Source organism: Cherax quadricarinatus, chromosome 79 (genome assembly GCF_038502225.1).
Source record: "Cherax quadricarinatus isolate ZL_2023a chromosome 79, ASM3850222v1, whole genome shotgun sequence".
NCBI lineage: Eukaryota > Metazoa > Arthropoda > Malacostraca > Decapoda > Parastacidae > Cherax > Cherax quadricarinatus.
Window position 1 is genome coordinate 7102144 of NC_091370.1, and position 16470 is coordinate 7118613.

The 16470-nt window shown below is 36.1% G+C and overlaps 1 protein-coding gene across 1 annotated transcript in view; it reads right to left on the bottom strand.

The window, feature by feature from the left end:
• Positions 1-16470, bottom strand: part of LOC138855048 (elastin-like) — a 19207-nt gene extending 2737 nt beyond the window's left edge. The window contains exons 1-6 of the mRNA XM_070101809.1: positions 16390-16470; positions 15718-16039; positions 4948-5129; positions 3486-3807; positions 1401-1456; positions 1-45 (exon numbers count right to left, since the gene is read on the bottom strand). The exon at positions 1-45 is cut by the window's left edge and continues 189 nt beyond it. Of these exons, the coding sequence (XP_069957910.1) occupies positions 1-45; positions 1401-1456; positions 3486-3807; positions 4948-5129; positions 15718-16039; positions 16390-16401 (939 nt within the window). The 5' untranslated portion in view covers positions 16402-16470. The remainder of the gene's footprint in view (positions 46-1400; positions 1457-3485; positions 3808-4947; positions 5130-15717; positions 16040-16389) is intronic.

Here is a 16470-nt window from a genome sequence, read left to right on the forward strand (position 1 = left end):
TGATTCATCCAGTGACTGACTTGCCTCAAGAGACAACCCAACATACTATAAACAATATGAACCTAGGGAACTAGGTTGAAAAATAATTTTTGAGCATCCACTGCCACGAGTGCCATCGCAGCATGAAACAAGCATAGCTCGCTAGGTTTATGTTGTTAGTAGGATCGATTACGGAGTGGATCACGTGCTACGTGCGTTGTGTTGTCTCTTGACGCGGGACAATGTGTCGTGGAGTCGAACCCTGGATTGCCGCATTTTTGTTAAATAATTCAGTACCACTTGTTTCGTGATTAGATTGATATGTACTGTATATATATATACATATATATATATATATATATATATATATATATATATATATATATATATATATATATATATATATATATATATATATATATATATATATATATGTATATATATATATATATATATATTTATATATAAATATGTATATATATATATATATATATATATATATATATATATATATATATATATATATATATATATATATATATATATATATATATGTGTTTATATATATATATATATATATATGTATATATATATATATATATATATATATATATATATATATATATATTTATATATGTATTTATATGTATATATGTATATATATATATATATATATATATATATATATATATATATATATATATATATATATATATATATATATATATATATATATATTTATATATGTATATATATATATATATATATATATATATACATATATATATTTATATATAAATATATATATATATATATATATATATATATATATATATATATATATATATATATATATACATGCGGTTCTCTCTCACAGGAGTGGGCCAGTACAACATGGGTTTGAATCCTTCGCTAACGTAGTGTTGTAATTGATCAATGTCATTCGTATTTGGTTACAATAATATATGTGGTGTTCGTAGGCTAGTACACCAAACAGGGATGAGAATATAATTAATACGAAAACTCCCACACCTATGTACTTCCTCGGAACAAGAGTAACACACCTTTTATTTGTGATTTGCGATTTTGGCTTAAATAGTAAAATTCTTCTTGTGGAATAAGGTCAACGAAAATTTGAGTTTGCAGTAATTTCGTAAAAATCATTCTGAACCTAAAGAATAAAAATACATTTTATTGTGATTGTTTATAATTAAATTATTTTAAACTTATCTAATTTGCATTTAGTTGCACTAGGCTAAATAAAATTTCACTTGTTTCCAAATTTCTTTTGGTTCAAAATTATAATTTTTTACATTAACATATATGAAAAAACTATATCTTTGAACGTATATGAGAAAATTTAGAAAGGATTTAATTTTACAAGAGTTCTTTCTAATTGACCAAATTTATTTATTAGTCACAATAGGTGCTGAATGCATTTTCTTTTCAGCTTTAACTTTTATTGCTGTTAAGTTTTCTGCAAGGGAAACAGTCTATTGATTTTTCCTTAAGTTATCATTTGTCAGTTTAATTAATAAAATATGTTTCTGTCAAATGAATGTGTAAAGCGTCTTCTGCTTATCAATAAATAATAGTGCTAACGTCATTTAAAACTTAAGTCAACTTTTTGTTCTTTAATGTGCTTATAACATCTGTGTGATGGCAAGACTATTGCAAAACATTTGTATATTGTGTAAACTTAGCTAACATAAACATATTTCCTTACTTAATGTACTAAGGACATTGGCCTTTATGGTCTCTTTGATATGATTGACTTGAATTTGTTCTGTTTATGTCCTTATTCACCCTTTTTTCCAAAATTTCATATTAATTTTATTTTGATGACTTTAAAAGATTCCTCTGATTCCCTAACAAATCTTTTTATCTAGTATATGACCATATCAAAAGTTTTGGTGCACTCTGAACATTTCCACTCGCATCAGGTAGAAAAGACTTGGATTATGGAATACGTGGATTCACTTATCGGACTGCGCTGCAAAAGAAATACATCCAGTTTGATTTCGGGTTGTTCATTTCTTTTAGAACTTCCAAACCAAGCAAACTAACCTTCTTCATGCTATGTCTCCGTATCATCTCTTCTGTCTGCTAGATAGTATTGTTGTATCACAATTGCCATGCATGCATGACGCATAATATTAGTAGCCCAAAGTGGTAGAAAATGATCGATTGGAGCAGAAGTACACCAATTGATAAGTCTACAACCAATTCTACCTGAAACTTCTACCTTCCATGTCTTGTATCCTTCTCGCCCGTTTACTCATTTACTAATTTTTCAAATTATTTAATAGTATTGTATACTATTAGTCACATTGTTATCGCCATTATTATAATAATAATAATTATCGTTATTTTTATTTTTATATTTATATTTATATTTAATACATTTTGATTTAATCGAAACTTATTCTTTTACTCTGTGTATCTGTTTTCGTTTAATTCTAACTAATAATTTTAATTGCAACTGCAATTATTTTAATTGCACAAATTTTACCAGTAATCTTTTTATTTGTAATCATTTTGTTTTTATTATTTATTTTCTACTGAGCTTTTATTTTTTAAAAATAGTGATAATTGACTGTTCTTCAATAATAGGATTAATTTACACTTTATTAGCATCATTTAATAAAAATCTTTTTATGTAGTGTCGAATCCTTTTAATTAGCTAATTATTTTTACTGTAATTGAAAGTGACTGCTGAAAAGCATCCGTAAGTGACAGCGGTAATATAGTTCCAAATTTATTTGCTTTTTTGCTTTGATGATCATGCATTATAGAATACTTTTTTTTCTTTCATAAATGTTACATTTCTTCTGGTATGAATTTGCCCATGGATATAATTCATTATGCTACAAAATTCGGCTAACAATTTTCTTTTTCCCCTATACACATTTCAGATGACAAATACAAATGCAAAAGAAGATATTCACTAGATAAAATAACTCCATTACAATGATTTGTTATTAGACTGGTTGTATGGAAAATTTAACACAATACAAATTAATGTTAATTCATGCCAAGAAAAAAGTCTGGTAAAAAAGAAAACTGAGCAGTTATTTTTAAGGAGCGAGTTCTCCAATAAACTCAGGGTTGAACATAAATAATGCTTCAGACAGGATTTTTATGGAAAATTATGTTCATGGAGTCAAAAGTCCCGCAATACTCTAATAAAATCTTTATACAAGCTGTCAAATCCACGTAATTTTGCAATACTGGAGTTTCTATTTCATACAATGAAGAAATTTTTACTATAGAAAATTAAAAGGAATGTGTTATTTAAAATTATAGTTTTGTAATTTTCTGAAAGTTTCCATATAATGGAAAGTCATTTTATTATACATTCCATATTTAATACATATATTTCAACAATTAAAGGATCTGATTTACATTAAAATTAGATATTTTTGCTCTATATATTTATTTTTGTATTTTTAAAGAAATAGTAAAGAGAACTGAGATTGGACAGTTGATAACATTAGTAGTTCAGCCATTGTATCCATAGCCGCCATATCCTCGTCCAAAGCCTCCGAAGCCGCGGCCGAATCCTCCAAAACCACCAAAGCCTCTGAGGCCTCCATAGCCTCTCAAGTAACCAGGATCAGCTTCGGGCTCAGCAGCAGCCTCAGCGACAGGCTCGGCGCTCCTCTTTCCACGATAGTGTCCATAGCCTCCATATCCTCCCCTGAAGCCTCCAAAGCCTCCAAACCCACCAAAGCCTCCGAAACCTCTCCGGTAACCAGGCTCGGCATCTGGGGAAGGTGTGGCGCTTGTGGCAGCCAAGCACAATGTGGCCAGGACGGCAAAAATGACCTGTTGGATTCACATTAATATTTATTTTAAAACTTATTATTTTAGTAAAGTTTTAAGTGCTAGTGCGTCGTGAGGAGTAGTTACCAATGCATGGTGCAAAAAAACAGAGGAGTGTTTTGTAAATTACTTAATAGGTAAACAGTTACTAATGCTTTTCAACGTAGGTACATATTCCTCATGCATTTAGTTTAATATTTTTGAGAATTACGTTTTATCAAAAGGCAAATGAAAATTAAATAGAATAAACAACTAGCAGAATAATTGATCCATACACCGATGTTATGTATATATTGTGAAAACTTAAATAAAGCTTAAATGAAGCACTCTGAGCGCAAGAAAGTGTAACTTACAAGGGAGTTCATGGCTCAGAAGGATCTGTGTATCGACTGTGAGAAGCTGAAGGAAGCGCATCCTTTTATACCACACACCAGCTAGACCCGCCCATAAGCTCTCACTGTTCCTGCACACATTTTCAAGGACATTGACAACATTTTATGATCTCCATGCGTAAACCTTATCTCTCTCTCTCTCTCTCTCTCTCTCTCTCTCTCTCTCTCTCTCTCTCTCTCTCTCTCTCTCTCTCTCTCTCTCTCTCTCTCTCTCTCTCTCTCTCTCTCTCTCTCTCTCTCTCTCTCTCTCTCTCTCTCTCTCTCTCTCTCTCTCTCTCTCTCTCTCTTTATATATATACATATATATATATATATATATATATATATATATATATATATATAATATATATATATATATATATATATATATATATAATATATATATATATATATATCTTTCCCTATTTCTCTCTCTCTCACTCTCTCTCTCTCTCTCTCTCTCTCTCTCTCTCTCTCTCTCTCTCTCTCTCTCTCTCTCTCTCTCTCTCTCTCTCTCTCTCTCTCTCTCTCTCTCTGTCTTTACTCAATGTTTGGCAACGTTATGATAAGGATCCCTAGGACTATTAACAAGCTATTTACAAGTTAATCATTCGTAACTTCATTGACAAGCTAAAATCTGATACATACATCAGCTCATCAAAAGCATTTTGATTGTTATGAAACGTACAGGTAGGGAAAAGGGTGAAGTTGGAGGCATCTGTGGATCAGCATTTTCATTTGATCAACTGACTTTATCTCGCTGACATCATACTGCTGTACGAATGTGTTCCATGCTCGAATCATCATGGGGATAAATGATCTCAGATGAAGTGGTGTTCTGGAGAAGGGTACAGCCAGAGTGAAGTTGATACTTCTTGCCCGTCTTGTGATATCGAAGCTTGTTTCTTGTTATCCTCAAAGTGGATCCAAGTGTGGTACTTTGACAATATTGACCTTGTACATAACAATAACGCTCTGCTGAAATGATAGATCTATCAAGGATGGGTCCAGGCGAGAGATGAGACAACTTGCTCTGTAATCTACTCTGTCAAGCAGTCGCAGATGAGAGAGAAGGCAGTCAAACCAAGTAAGTGGAGCATACTCAAGGTGTGAGCGTACTTGTCTCTCATACAGGATCTTCCAACCCCTACTGTCAAGCAAAAGCGAGATACGGCGAAGTGCTGTAAGCTTCCTGGCTCCCTTGTTTGCAAGATTTACAACATGGTTCTTCATAGTCAGTTTGGAGTCAAATTTCACCCCAAGGATATCAACCTTTTCCCCAGATACCAACACCATCCCATTCATACTTACTACTTCACCGGCATTACCAACATGGTGCCTAGACACCATCATCATTTGTGTTTTCTCAGATGCAAATGTTACTTGCCATCTGTTTCCCTACGCTGATAGAGCTCTGAGCTGGTGATTGATGTAGCTTAGAGCAGCTTCCATTTCTTCTCTTGGATAAGTGTCAGTGTACAGTGGTCTGCAGATGCAGGTGATTCTGCGATGGGATGAAGGTCATTGAAGAAGACTTTACATAACAATGGTCCAAGCACTCTTCCTTGTGGAACACTTGCCCCACTAACACGCCTTGCTGATTCCGTTCCATTGAGAAGTACCCTTAGAGATCTATCATGAAAATAATCACTGAGGAGACATAGCACAGAGCTTGCAATTTCCAGAGCTTGCAGTTTTGCTAAAAGGCACTGGTGCCACACCCAGTCGAGAACACCAGCAATGACCAATGCTACTACACTACAGACTTTTGATTCATCCAGTGACTGACTTGCCTCAAGAGACAACCCAACATACTATAAACAATATGAACCTAGGGAACTAGGTTGAAAAATAATTTTTGAGCATCCACTGCCACGAGTGCCATCGCAGCATGAAACAAGCATAGCTCGCTAGGTTTATATATATATATATATATATATATATATATATATATATATATATATATATATATATATATATATATATATATATATATATATATATATAGGTAATATGTAGGTAGGAGGTTGGTAGACAGCAACCACCCAGGGAAGTACTACCGTCCTGCCAGATGACTGTGAAACAGAAACCTGTAACTGTTTTGCATGATGGTAGGATTGCTGGTTTCTTTTTCTGTCTCATAAACACGCTAGATAACAGGGATATCTTGTTACTCCTACTTACACTTTGGTCACACTTCACAGACACGCACATGCATATATATATACATACATCTAGGTTTTTCTCCTTTTTCTAAATAGCTCTTGTTCTTCTTTATTTCTTCTATTGTCCATGGGGAAGTGGAAAAGAATCTTTCCTCCGTAAGCCATGCGTGTCGTATGAGGCGACTAAAATGCCGGGAGCAATGGGCTAGTAACCCCTTCTCCTGTAGACACTTACTAAAAAAGAGAAGAAGAAAAACTTTATAAAACTGGGATGCTTAAATGTGCGTGGATGTAGTGCGGATGACAAGAAACAGATGATTGCTGATGTTATGAATGAAAAGAAGTTGGATGTCCTGGCCCTAAGCGAAACAAAGCTGAAGGGGGTAGGAGAGTTTCAGTGGGGGGAAATAAATGGGATTAAATCTGGAGTATCTGAGAGAGTTAGAGCAAAGGAAGGGGTAGCAGTAATGTTAAATGATCAGTTATGGAAGGAGAAAAGAGAATATGAATGTGTAAATTCAAGAATTATGTGGATTAAAGTAAAGGTTGGATGCGAGAAGTGGGTCATAATAAGCGTGTATGCACCTGGAGAAGAGAGGAATGCAGAGGAGAGAGAGAGATTTTGGGAGATGTTAAGTGAATGTATAGGAGCCTTTGAACCAAGTGAGAGAGTAATTGTGGTAGGGGACCTGAATGCTAAAGTAGGAGAAACTTTTAGACAGGGTGTGGTAGGTAAGTTTGGGGTGCCAGGTGTAAATGATAATGGGAGCCCTTTGATTGAACTTTGTATAGAAAGGGGTTTAGTTATAGGTAATACATATTTTAAGAAAAAGAGGATAAATAAGTATACAAGATATGATGTAGGGCGAAATGACAGTAGTTTGTTGGATTATGTATTGGTAGATAAAAGACTGTTGAGTAGACTTCAGGATGTACATGTTTATAGAGGGGCCACAGATATATCAGATCACTTTCTAGTTGTAGCTACACTGAGAGTAAAAGGTAGATGGGATACAAGGAGAATAGAAGCATCAGGGAAGAGAGAGGTGAAGGTTTATAAACTAAAAGAGGAGGCAGTTAGGGTAAGATATAAACAGCTATTGGAGGATAGATGGGCTAATGAGAGCATAGGCAATGGGGTCGAAGAGGTATGGGGTAGGTTTAAAAATGTAGTGTTAGAGTGTTCAGCAGAAGTTTGTGGTTACAGGAAAGTGGGTGCGGGAGGGAAGAGGAGCGATTGGTGGAATGATGATGTAAAGAGAGTAGTAAGGGAGAAAAAGTTAGCATATGAGAAGTTTTTACAAAGTAGAAGTGATGCAAGGAGGGAAGAGTATATGGAGAAAAAGAGAGAGGTTAAGAGAGTGGTGAAGCAATGTAAAAAGAGAGCAAATGAGAGAGTGGGTGAGATGTTATCAACAAATTTTGTTGAAAATAAGAAAAAGTTTTGGAGGGAGATTAACAAGTTAAGAAAGCCTAGAGAACAAATGGATTTGTCAGTTAAAAATAGGAGAGGAGAGTTATTAAATGGAGAGTTAGAGGTATTGGGAAGATGGAGGGAATATTTTGAGGAATTGTTAAATGTTGATGAAGATAGGGAAGCTGTGATTTCGTGTATAGGGCAAGGAGGAATAACATCTTGTAGGAGTGAGGAAGAGCCAGTTGTGAGTGTGGGGGAAGTTCGTGAGGCAGTAGGTAAAATGAAAGGGGGTAAGGCAGCCGGGATTGATGGGATAAAGATAGAAATGTTAAAAGCAGGTGGGGATATAGTTTTGGAGTGGTTGGTGCAATTATTTAATAAATGTATGGAAGAGGGTAAGGTACCTAGGGATTGGCAGAGAGCATGCATAGTTCCTTTGTATAAAGGCAAAGGGGATAAAAGAGAGTGCAAAAATTATAGGGGGATAAGTCTGCTGAGTATACCTGGTAAAGTGTATGGTAGAGTTATTATTGAAAGAATTAAGAGTAAGACGGAGAATAGGATAGCAGATGAACAAGGAGGCTTTAGGAAAGGTAGGGGGTGTGTGGATCAGGTGTTTACAGTGAAACATATAAGTGAACAGTATTTAGATAAGGCTAAAGAGGTCTTTGTGGCATTTATGGATTTGGAAAAGGCGTATGACAGGGTGGATAGGGGGGCAATGTGGCAGATGTTGCAAGTGTATGGTGTAGGAGGTAGGTTACTGAAAGCAGTGAAGAGTTTTTACGAGGATAGTGAGGCTCAAGTTAGAGTATGTAGGAAAGAGGGAAATTATTTCCCAGTAAAAGTAGGCCTTAGACAAGGATGTGTGATGTCACCGTGGTTGTTTAATATATTTATAGATGGGGTTGTAAGAGAAGTAAATGCGAGGGTCTTGACAAGAGGCGTGGAGTTAAAAGATAAAGAATCACACACAAAGTGGGAGTTGTCACAGCTGCTCTTTGCTGATGACACTGTGCTCTTGGGAGATTCTGAAGAGAAGTTGCAGAGATTGGTGGATGAATTTGGTAGGGTGTGCAAAAGAAGAAAATTAAAGGTGAATACAGGAAAGAGTAAGGTTATGAGGATAACAAAAAGATTAGGTGATGAAAGATTGAATATCAGATTGGAGGGAGAGAGTATGGAGGAGGTGAATGTATTCAGATATTTGGGAGTGGACGTGTCAGCAGATGGGTCTATGAAAGATGAGGTGAATCATAGAATTGATGAGGGAAAAAGAGTGAGTGGTGCACTTAGGAGTCTGTGGAGACAAAGAACTTTGTCCTTGGAGGCAAAGAGGGGAATGTATGAGAGTATAGTTTTACCAACGCTCTTATATGGGTGTGAAGCATGGGTGATGAATGTTGCAGCGAGGAGAAGGCTGGAGGCAGTGGAGATGTCATGTCTGAGGGCAATGTGTGGTGTGAATATAATGCAGAGAATTCGTAGTTTGGAAGTTAGGAGGAGGTGCGGGATTACCAAAACTGTTGTCCAGAGGGCTGAGGAAGGGTTGTTGAGGTGGTTCGGACATGTAGAGAGAATGGAGCGAAACAGAATGACTTCAAGAGTGTATCAGTCTGTAGTGGAAGGAAGGCGGGGTAGGGGTCGGCCTAGGAAAGGTTGGAGAGAGGGGGTAAAGGAGGTTTTGTGTGCGAGGGGCTTGGACTTCCAGCAGGTATGCATGAGCGTGTTTGATAGGAGTGAATGGAGACAAATGGTTTTTAATACTTGACGTGCTGTTGGAGTGTGAGCAAAGTAACATTTATGAAGGGGTTCAGGGAAACCGGCAGGCCGGACTTGAGTCCTGGAGATGGGAAGTACAGTGCCTGCACTCTGAAGGAGGGGTGTTAATGTTGCAGTTTAAAAACTGTAGTGTAAAGCACCCTTCTGGCAAGACAGTGATGGAGTGAATGATGGTGAAAGTTTTTCTTTTTCGGGCCACCCTGCCTTGGTGGGAATCGGCCAGTGTGATAATAAAAAAATAATAATAAAAAAAATATATATATATATATATATATATATATATATATATATATATATATATATATATATATATATATATATATATATATATATATATATATATATATATACAGGTAGTTGGTTGGTAGACAGCACCCACCCAGGGAAGTACTACCGTCCTGCCAGATGACTGTGAAACAAAAACCTGTAACTGTTTTGCATGATGGTAGGATTGCTGGTTTCTTTTTCTGTCTCATAAACACGCTAAGATAACAGGGATATCTTGCTACTCCTACTTACACTTTGGTCACACTTCATAGACACGCACATGCATATATATATATACATACATCTAGGTTTTTCTCCTTTTTCTAAATAGCTCTTGTTCTTTTTTATTTCTTCTATTGTCCATGGGGAAGTGGAAAAGAATCTTTCCTCCGTAAGCCATGCGTGTCGTATGAGGCGACTAAAATGCCGGGAGCAATGGGCTAGTAACCCCTTCTCCTGTATACAATTACTAAAAAAGAGAAGAAGAAAAACTTTATAAAACTGGGTTGCTTAAATGTGCGTGGATGTAGTGCGGATGACAAGAAACAGATGATTGCTGATGTTATGAATGAAAAGAAGTTGGATGTCCTGGCCCTAAGCGAAACAAAGCTGAAGGGGGTAGGAGAGTTTCAGTGGGGGGAAATAAATGGGATTAAATCTGGAGTATCTGAGAGAGTTAGAGCAAAGGAAGGGGTAGCAGTAATGTTAAATGATCAGTTATGGAAGGAGAAAAGAGAATATGAATGTGTAAATTCAAGAATTATGTGGATTAAAGTAAAGGTTGGATGCGAGAAGTGGGTCATAATAAGCGTGTATGCACCTGGAGAAGAGAGGAATGCAGAGGAGAGAGAGAGATTTTGGGAGATGTTAAGTGAATGTATAGGAGCCTTTGAACCAAGTGAGAGAGTAATTGTGGTAGGGGACTTGAATGCTAAAGTAGGAGAAACTTTTAGAGAGGGTGTGGTAGGTAAGTTTGGGGTGCCAGGTGTAAATGATAATGGGAGCCCTTTGATTGAACTTTGTATAGAAAGGGGTTTAGTTATAGGTAATACATATTTTAAGAAAAAGAGGATAAATAAGTATACACGATATGATGTAGGGCGAAATGACAGTAGTTTGTTGGATTATGTATTGGTAGATAAAAGACTGTTGAGTAGACTTCAGGATGTACATGTTTATAGAGGGGCCACAGATATATCAGATCACTTTCTAGTTGTAGCTACACTGAGAGTAAAAGGTAGATGGGATACAAGGAGAATAGAAGCATCAGGGAAGAGAGAGGTAAAGGTTTATAAACTAAAAGAGGAGGCAGTTAGGGTAAGATATAAACAGCTATTGGAGGATAGATGGGCTAATGAGAGCATAGGCAATGGGGTCGAAGAGGTATGGGGTAGGTTTAAAAATGTAGTGTTAGAGTGTTCAGCAGAAGTTTGTGGTTACAGGAAAGTGGGTGCAGGAGGGAAGAGGAGCGATTGGTGGAATGATGATGTAAAGAGAGTAGTAAGGGAGAAAAAGTTAGCATATGAGAAATTTTTACAAAGTAGAAGTGATGCAAGGAGGGAAGAGTATATGGAGAAAAAGAGAGAAGTTAAGAGAGTGGTGAAGCAATGTAAAAAGAGAGCAAATGAGAGAGTGGGTGAGATGTTATCAACAAATTTTGTTGAAAATAAGAAAAAGTTTTGGAGTGAGATTAACAAGTTAAGAAAGCCTAGAGAACAAATGGATTTGTCTGTTAAAAATAGGAGAGGAGAGTTATTAAATGGAGAGTTAGAGGTATTGGGAAGATGGAAGGAATATTTTGAGGAATTGTTAAATGTTGATGAAGATAGGGAAGCTGTGATTTCGTGTATAGGGCAAGGAGGAATAACATCTTGTAGGAGTGAGGAAGAGCCAGTTGTGAGTGTGGGGGAAGTTCGTGAGGCAGTAGGTAAAATGAAAGGGGGTAAGGCAGCCGGGATTGATGGGATAAAGATAGAAATGTTAAAAGCAGGTGGGGATGTAGTTTTGGAGTGGTTGGTGCAATTATTTAATAAATGTATGGAAGAGGGTAAGGTACCTAGGGATTGGCAGAGAGCATGCATAGTTCCTTTGTATAAAGGCAAAGGGGATAAAAGAGAGTGCAAAAATTATAGGGGGATAAGTCTGTTGAGTGTACCTGGTAAAGTGTATGGTAGAGTTATAATTGAAAGAATTAAGAGTAAGACGGAGAATAGGATAGCAGATGAACAAGGAGGCTTTAGGAAAGGTAGGGGGTGTGTGGACCAGGTGTTTACAGTGAAACATATAAGTGAACAGTATTTAGATAAGGCTAAAGAGGTCTTTGTGGCATTTATGGATTTGGAAAAGGCGTATGACAGGGTGGATAGGGGGGCAATGTGGCAGATGTTGCAAGTGTATGGTGTAGGAGGTAGGTTACTGAAAGCAGTGAAGAGTTTTTACGAGGATAGTGAGGCTCAAGTTAGAGTATGTAGGAAAGAGGGAAATTTTTTCCCAGTAAAAGTAGGCCTTAGACAAGGATGTGTGATGTCACCGTGGTTGTTTAATATATTTATAGATGGGGTTGTAAGAGAAGTAAATGCGAGGGTCTTGGCAAGAGGCGTGGAGTTAAAAGATAAAGAATCACACACAAAGTGGGAGTTGTCACAGCTGCTCTTTGCTGATGACACTGTGCTCTTGGGAGATTCTGAAGAGAAGTTGCAGAGATTGGTGGATGAATTTGGTAGGGTGTGCAAAAGAAGAAAATTAAAGGTGAATACAGGAAAGAGTAAGGTTATGAGGATAACAAAAAGATTAGGTGATGAAAGATTGAATATCAGATTGGAGGGAGAGAGTATGGAGGAGGTGAACGTATTCAGATATTTGGGAGTGGACGTGTCAGCGGATGGGTCTATGAAAGATGAGGTGAATCATAGAATTGATGAGGGAAAAAGAGTGAGTGGTGCACTTAGGAGTCTGTGGAGACAAAGAACTTTGTCCTTGGAGGCAAAGAGGGGAATGTATGAGAGTATAGTTTTACCAACGCTCTTATATGGGTGTGAAGCGTGGGTGATGAATGTTGCAGCGAGGAGAAGGCTGGAGGCAGTGGAGATGTCATGTCTGAGGGCAATGTGTGGTGTGAATATAATGCAGAGAATTCGTAGTTTGGAAGTTAGGAGGAGGTGTGGGATTACCAAAACTGTTGTCCAGAGGGCTGAGGAAGGGTTGTTGAGGTGGTTCGGACATGTAGAGAGAATGGAGCGAAACAGAATGACTTCAAGAGTGTATCAGTCTGTAGTGGAAGGAAGGCGGGGTAGGGGTCGGCCTAGGAAGGGTTGGAGGGAGGGGGTAAAGGAGGTTTTGTGTGCGAGGGGCTTGGACTTCCAGCAGGCATGCGTGAGCGTGTTTGATAGGAGTGAATGGAGACAAATGGTTTTTAATACTTGACGTGCTGTTGGAGTGTGAGCAAAGTAACATTTATGAAGGGATTCAGGGAAACCGGCAGGCCGGACTTGAGTCCTGGAGATGGGAAGTACAGTGCCTGCACTCTGAAGGAGGGGTGTTAATGTTGCAGTTTAAAAACTGTAGTGTAAAGCACCCTTCTGGCAAGACAGTGATGGAGTGAATGATGGTGAAAGTTTTTCTTTTTCGGGCCACCCTGCCTTGGTGGGAATCGGCCGGTGTGATAATAAAATAAAAATTTGTTTCCAAATTTCTTTTGGTTCAAAATTATAATTTTTTACATTAACATATATGAAAAAACTATATCTTTGAACGTATATGAGAAAATTTAGAAAGGATTTAATTTTACAAGAGTTCTTTCTAATTGACCAAATTTATTTATTAGTCACAACAGGTGCTGAATGCATTTTCTTTTCAGCTTTAACTTTTATTGCTGTTAAGTTTTCTGCAAGGGAAACAGTCTATTGATTTTTCGTTAAGTTATCATTTGTCAGTTAAATTAATAAAATATGTTTCTGTCAAATGAATGTGTGAAGCGTCTTCTGCTTATCAATAAATAATAGTGCTAACGTCATTTAAAACTTAAGTCAACTTTTTATTCTTTAATTTGCTTATAACATCTGTGTGATGGCAAGACTATTGCAAAACATTTGTATATTGTGTAAACTTAGCTAACATAAACATATTTCCTTACTTAATGTACTAAGGACATTGGCCTTTATGGTCTCTTTGATATGATTGACTTGAATTTGTTCTGTGTATGTCCTTATTCACCCTTTTTTCCAAAATTTCATATTAATTTTATTTTGATGACTTTAAAAGATTCCTCTGATTCCCTAACAAATCTTTGTCACTAGTATATGACCACATCAAAAGTTCTGGTGCACTCTGAACATTTCCACTCGCATCAGGCAGAAAAGACTTGGATTATGGAATACGTGGATTCACTTATCGGACTGCGCTGCAAAAGAAATACATCCAGTTTGATTTCGGGTTGTTCATTTCTTTTAGAATTTCCAAACCAAGCAAACTAACCTTCTTCATGCTATGTCTCCGTATCATCTCTTCTGTCTGCTAGATAGTATTGTTGTATCACAATTGCCATGCATGCATGACGCATAATATTAGTAGCCCAAAGTGGTAGAAAATGATCGATTGGAGCAGAAGTACACCAATTGATGAGTCTACAGCCAATTCTACCTGAAACTTCTACCTTCCATGTCTTGTATCCTTCTCGCCCGTTTACTCATTTACTAATTTTTCAAATTATTTAATAGTATTGTATATTATTAGTCACATTGTTATCGCCATTATTATAATAATAATAATTATCGTTATTTTTATTTTTTATTTATATTTATATTTAATACATTTTGATTTAATCGAAACTTATTCTTTTACTCTGTGTATCTGTTTTCGTTTAATTGTAACTAATAATTTTAATTGCAACTGCAATTATTTTAATTGCACAAATTTTACCAGTAATCTTTTTATTTGTAATCATTTTGTTTTTATTATTTATTTTCTACTGAGCTTTTATTTTTTAAAAATAGTGATAATTGACTGTTCTTCAATAATAGGATTAATTTACACTTTATTAGCATCATTTAATAAAAATCTTTTTATGTAGTGTCGAATCCTTTTAATTAGCTAATTATTTTTACTGTAATTGAAAGTGACTGCTGAAAAGCATCCGTAAGTGACAGCGGTAATATAGTTCCAAATTTATTTGATTTTTTGCTTTGATGATCATGCATTATAGAATACTTTTTTTTCTTTCATAAATGTTACATTTCTTCTGGTATGAATTTGCCCATGGATATAATTCATTATGCTACAAAATTCGGCTTACAATTTTCTTTTTCCCCTATACACATTTCAGATGACAAATACAAATGCAAAAGAAGATATTCACTAGATAAAATAACTCCATTACAATGATTTGTTATTAGACTGGTTGTATGGAAAATTTAACACAATACAAATTAATGTTAATTCATGCCAAGAGAAAAGTCTGGTAAAAAAGAAAACTGAGCAGTTATTTTTAAGGAGCGAGTTCTCCAATAAACTCAGGGTTGAACATAAATAATGCTTCAGACAGAATTTTTATGCAAAATTATGTTCATGGAGTCAAAAGTCCCGCAATACTCTAATAAAATCTTTATACAAGCTGTCAAATCCACGTAATTTTGCAATACTGGAGCTTCTATTTCATAGAATGAAGAAATTTTTACTATAGAAAATTAAAAGGAATGTGTTATTTTAAATTATAGTTTTGTAATTTTCTGAAAATTTCCATATAATGGAAAGTCATTTTATTATACATTCCATATTTAATACATATATTTCAACAATTAGAGGATCTGATTTACATTAAAATTAGATATTTTTGCTCTATATATTTATTTTTGTATTTTTAAAGAAATAGTAAAGAGAACTGAGATTGGACAGTTGATAACATTAGTAGTTCAGCCATTGTATCCATAGCCGCCATATCCTCGTCCAAAGCCTCCGAAGCCGCGGCCGAATCCTCCAAAACCACCAAAGCCTCTGAGGATTCCATAGCCTCTCAAGTAACCAGGATCAGCTTCGGGCTCAGCAGCAGCCTCAGCGACAGGCTCGGCGCTCCTCTTTCCACGATAGTGTCCATAGCCTCCATATCCTCCCCTGAAGCCTCCAAAGCCTCCAAACCCACCAAAGCCTCCGAAACCTCTCCGGTAACCAGGCTCGGCATCTGGGGAAGGTGTGGCGCTTGTGGCAGCCAAGCACAATGTGGCCAGGACGGCAAAAATGACCTGTTGGATTCACATTAATATTTATTTTAAAACTTATTATATTAGTAAAGTTTTAAGTGCTAGTGCGTCGTGAGGAGTATTTACCAACGCATGGTGCAAAAAAACAGAGGAGTGTTTTGTAAATTAATTAATAGGTAAACAGTTACTAATGCTTTTCAACGTAGGTACATATACCTCATGCATTTAGTTTAATATTTTTGAGAATTACGTTTTATCAAAAGGCAAATGAAAATTAAATAGAATAAACAACTAGCAGAATAATTGATCCATACACCGATGTTACGTATATATTGTGAAAACTTAAATAAAGCTTAAATGAAGCACTCTGAGCGCAAGAAAGTGTAACTTACAAGGGAGTTCATGGCTCAGAAGGATCTGTGTATCGACTGTGAGAAGCTGAAGGAAGTGCATCCTTTTATGCCACACACCAG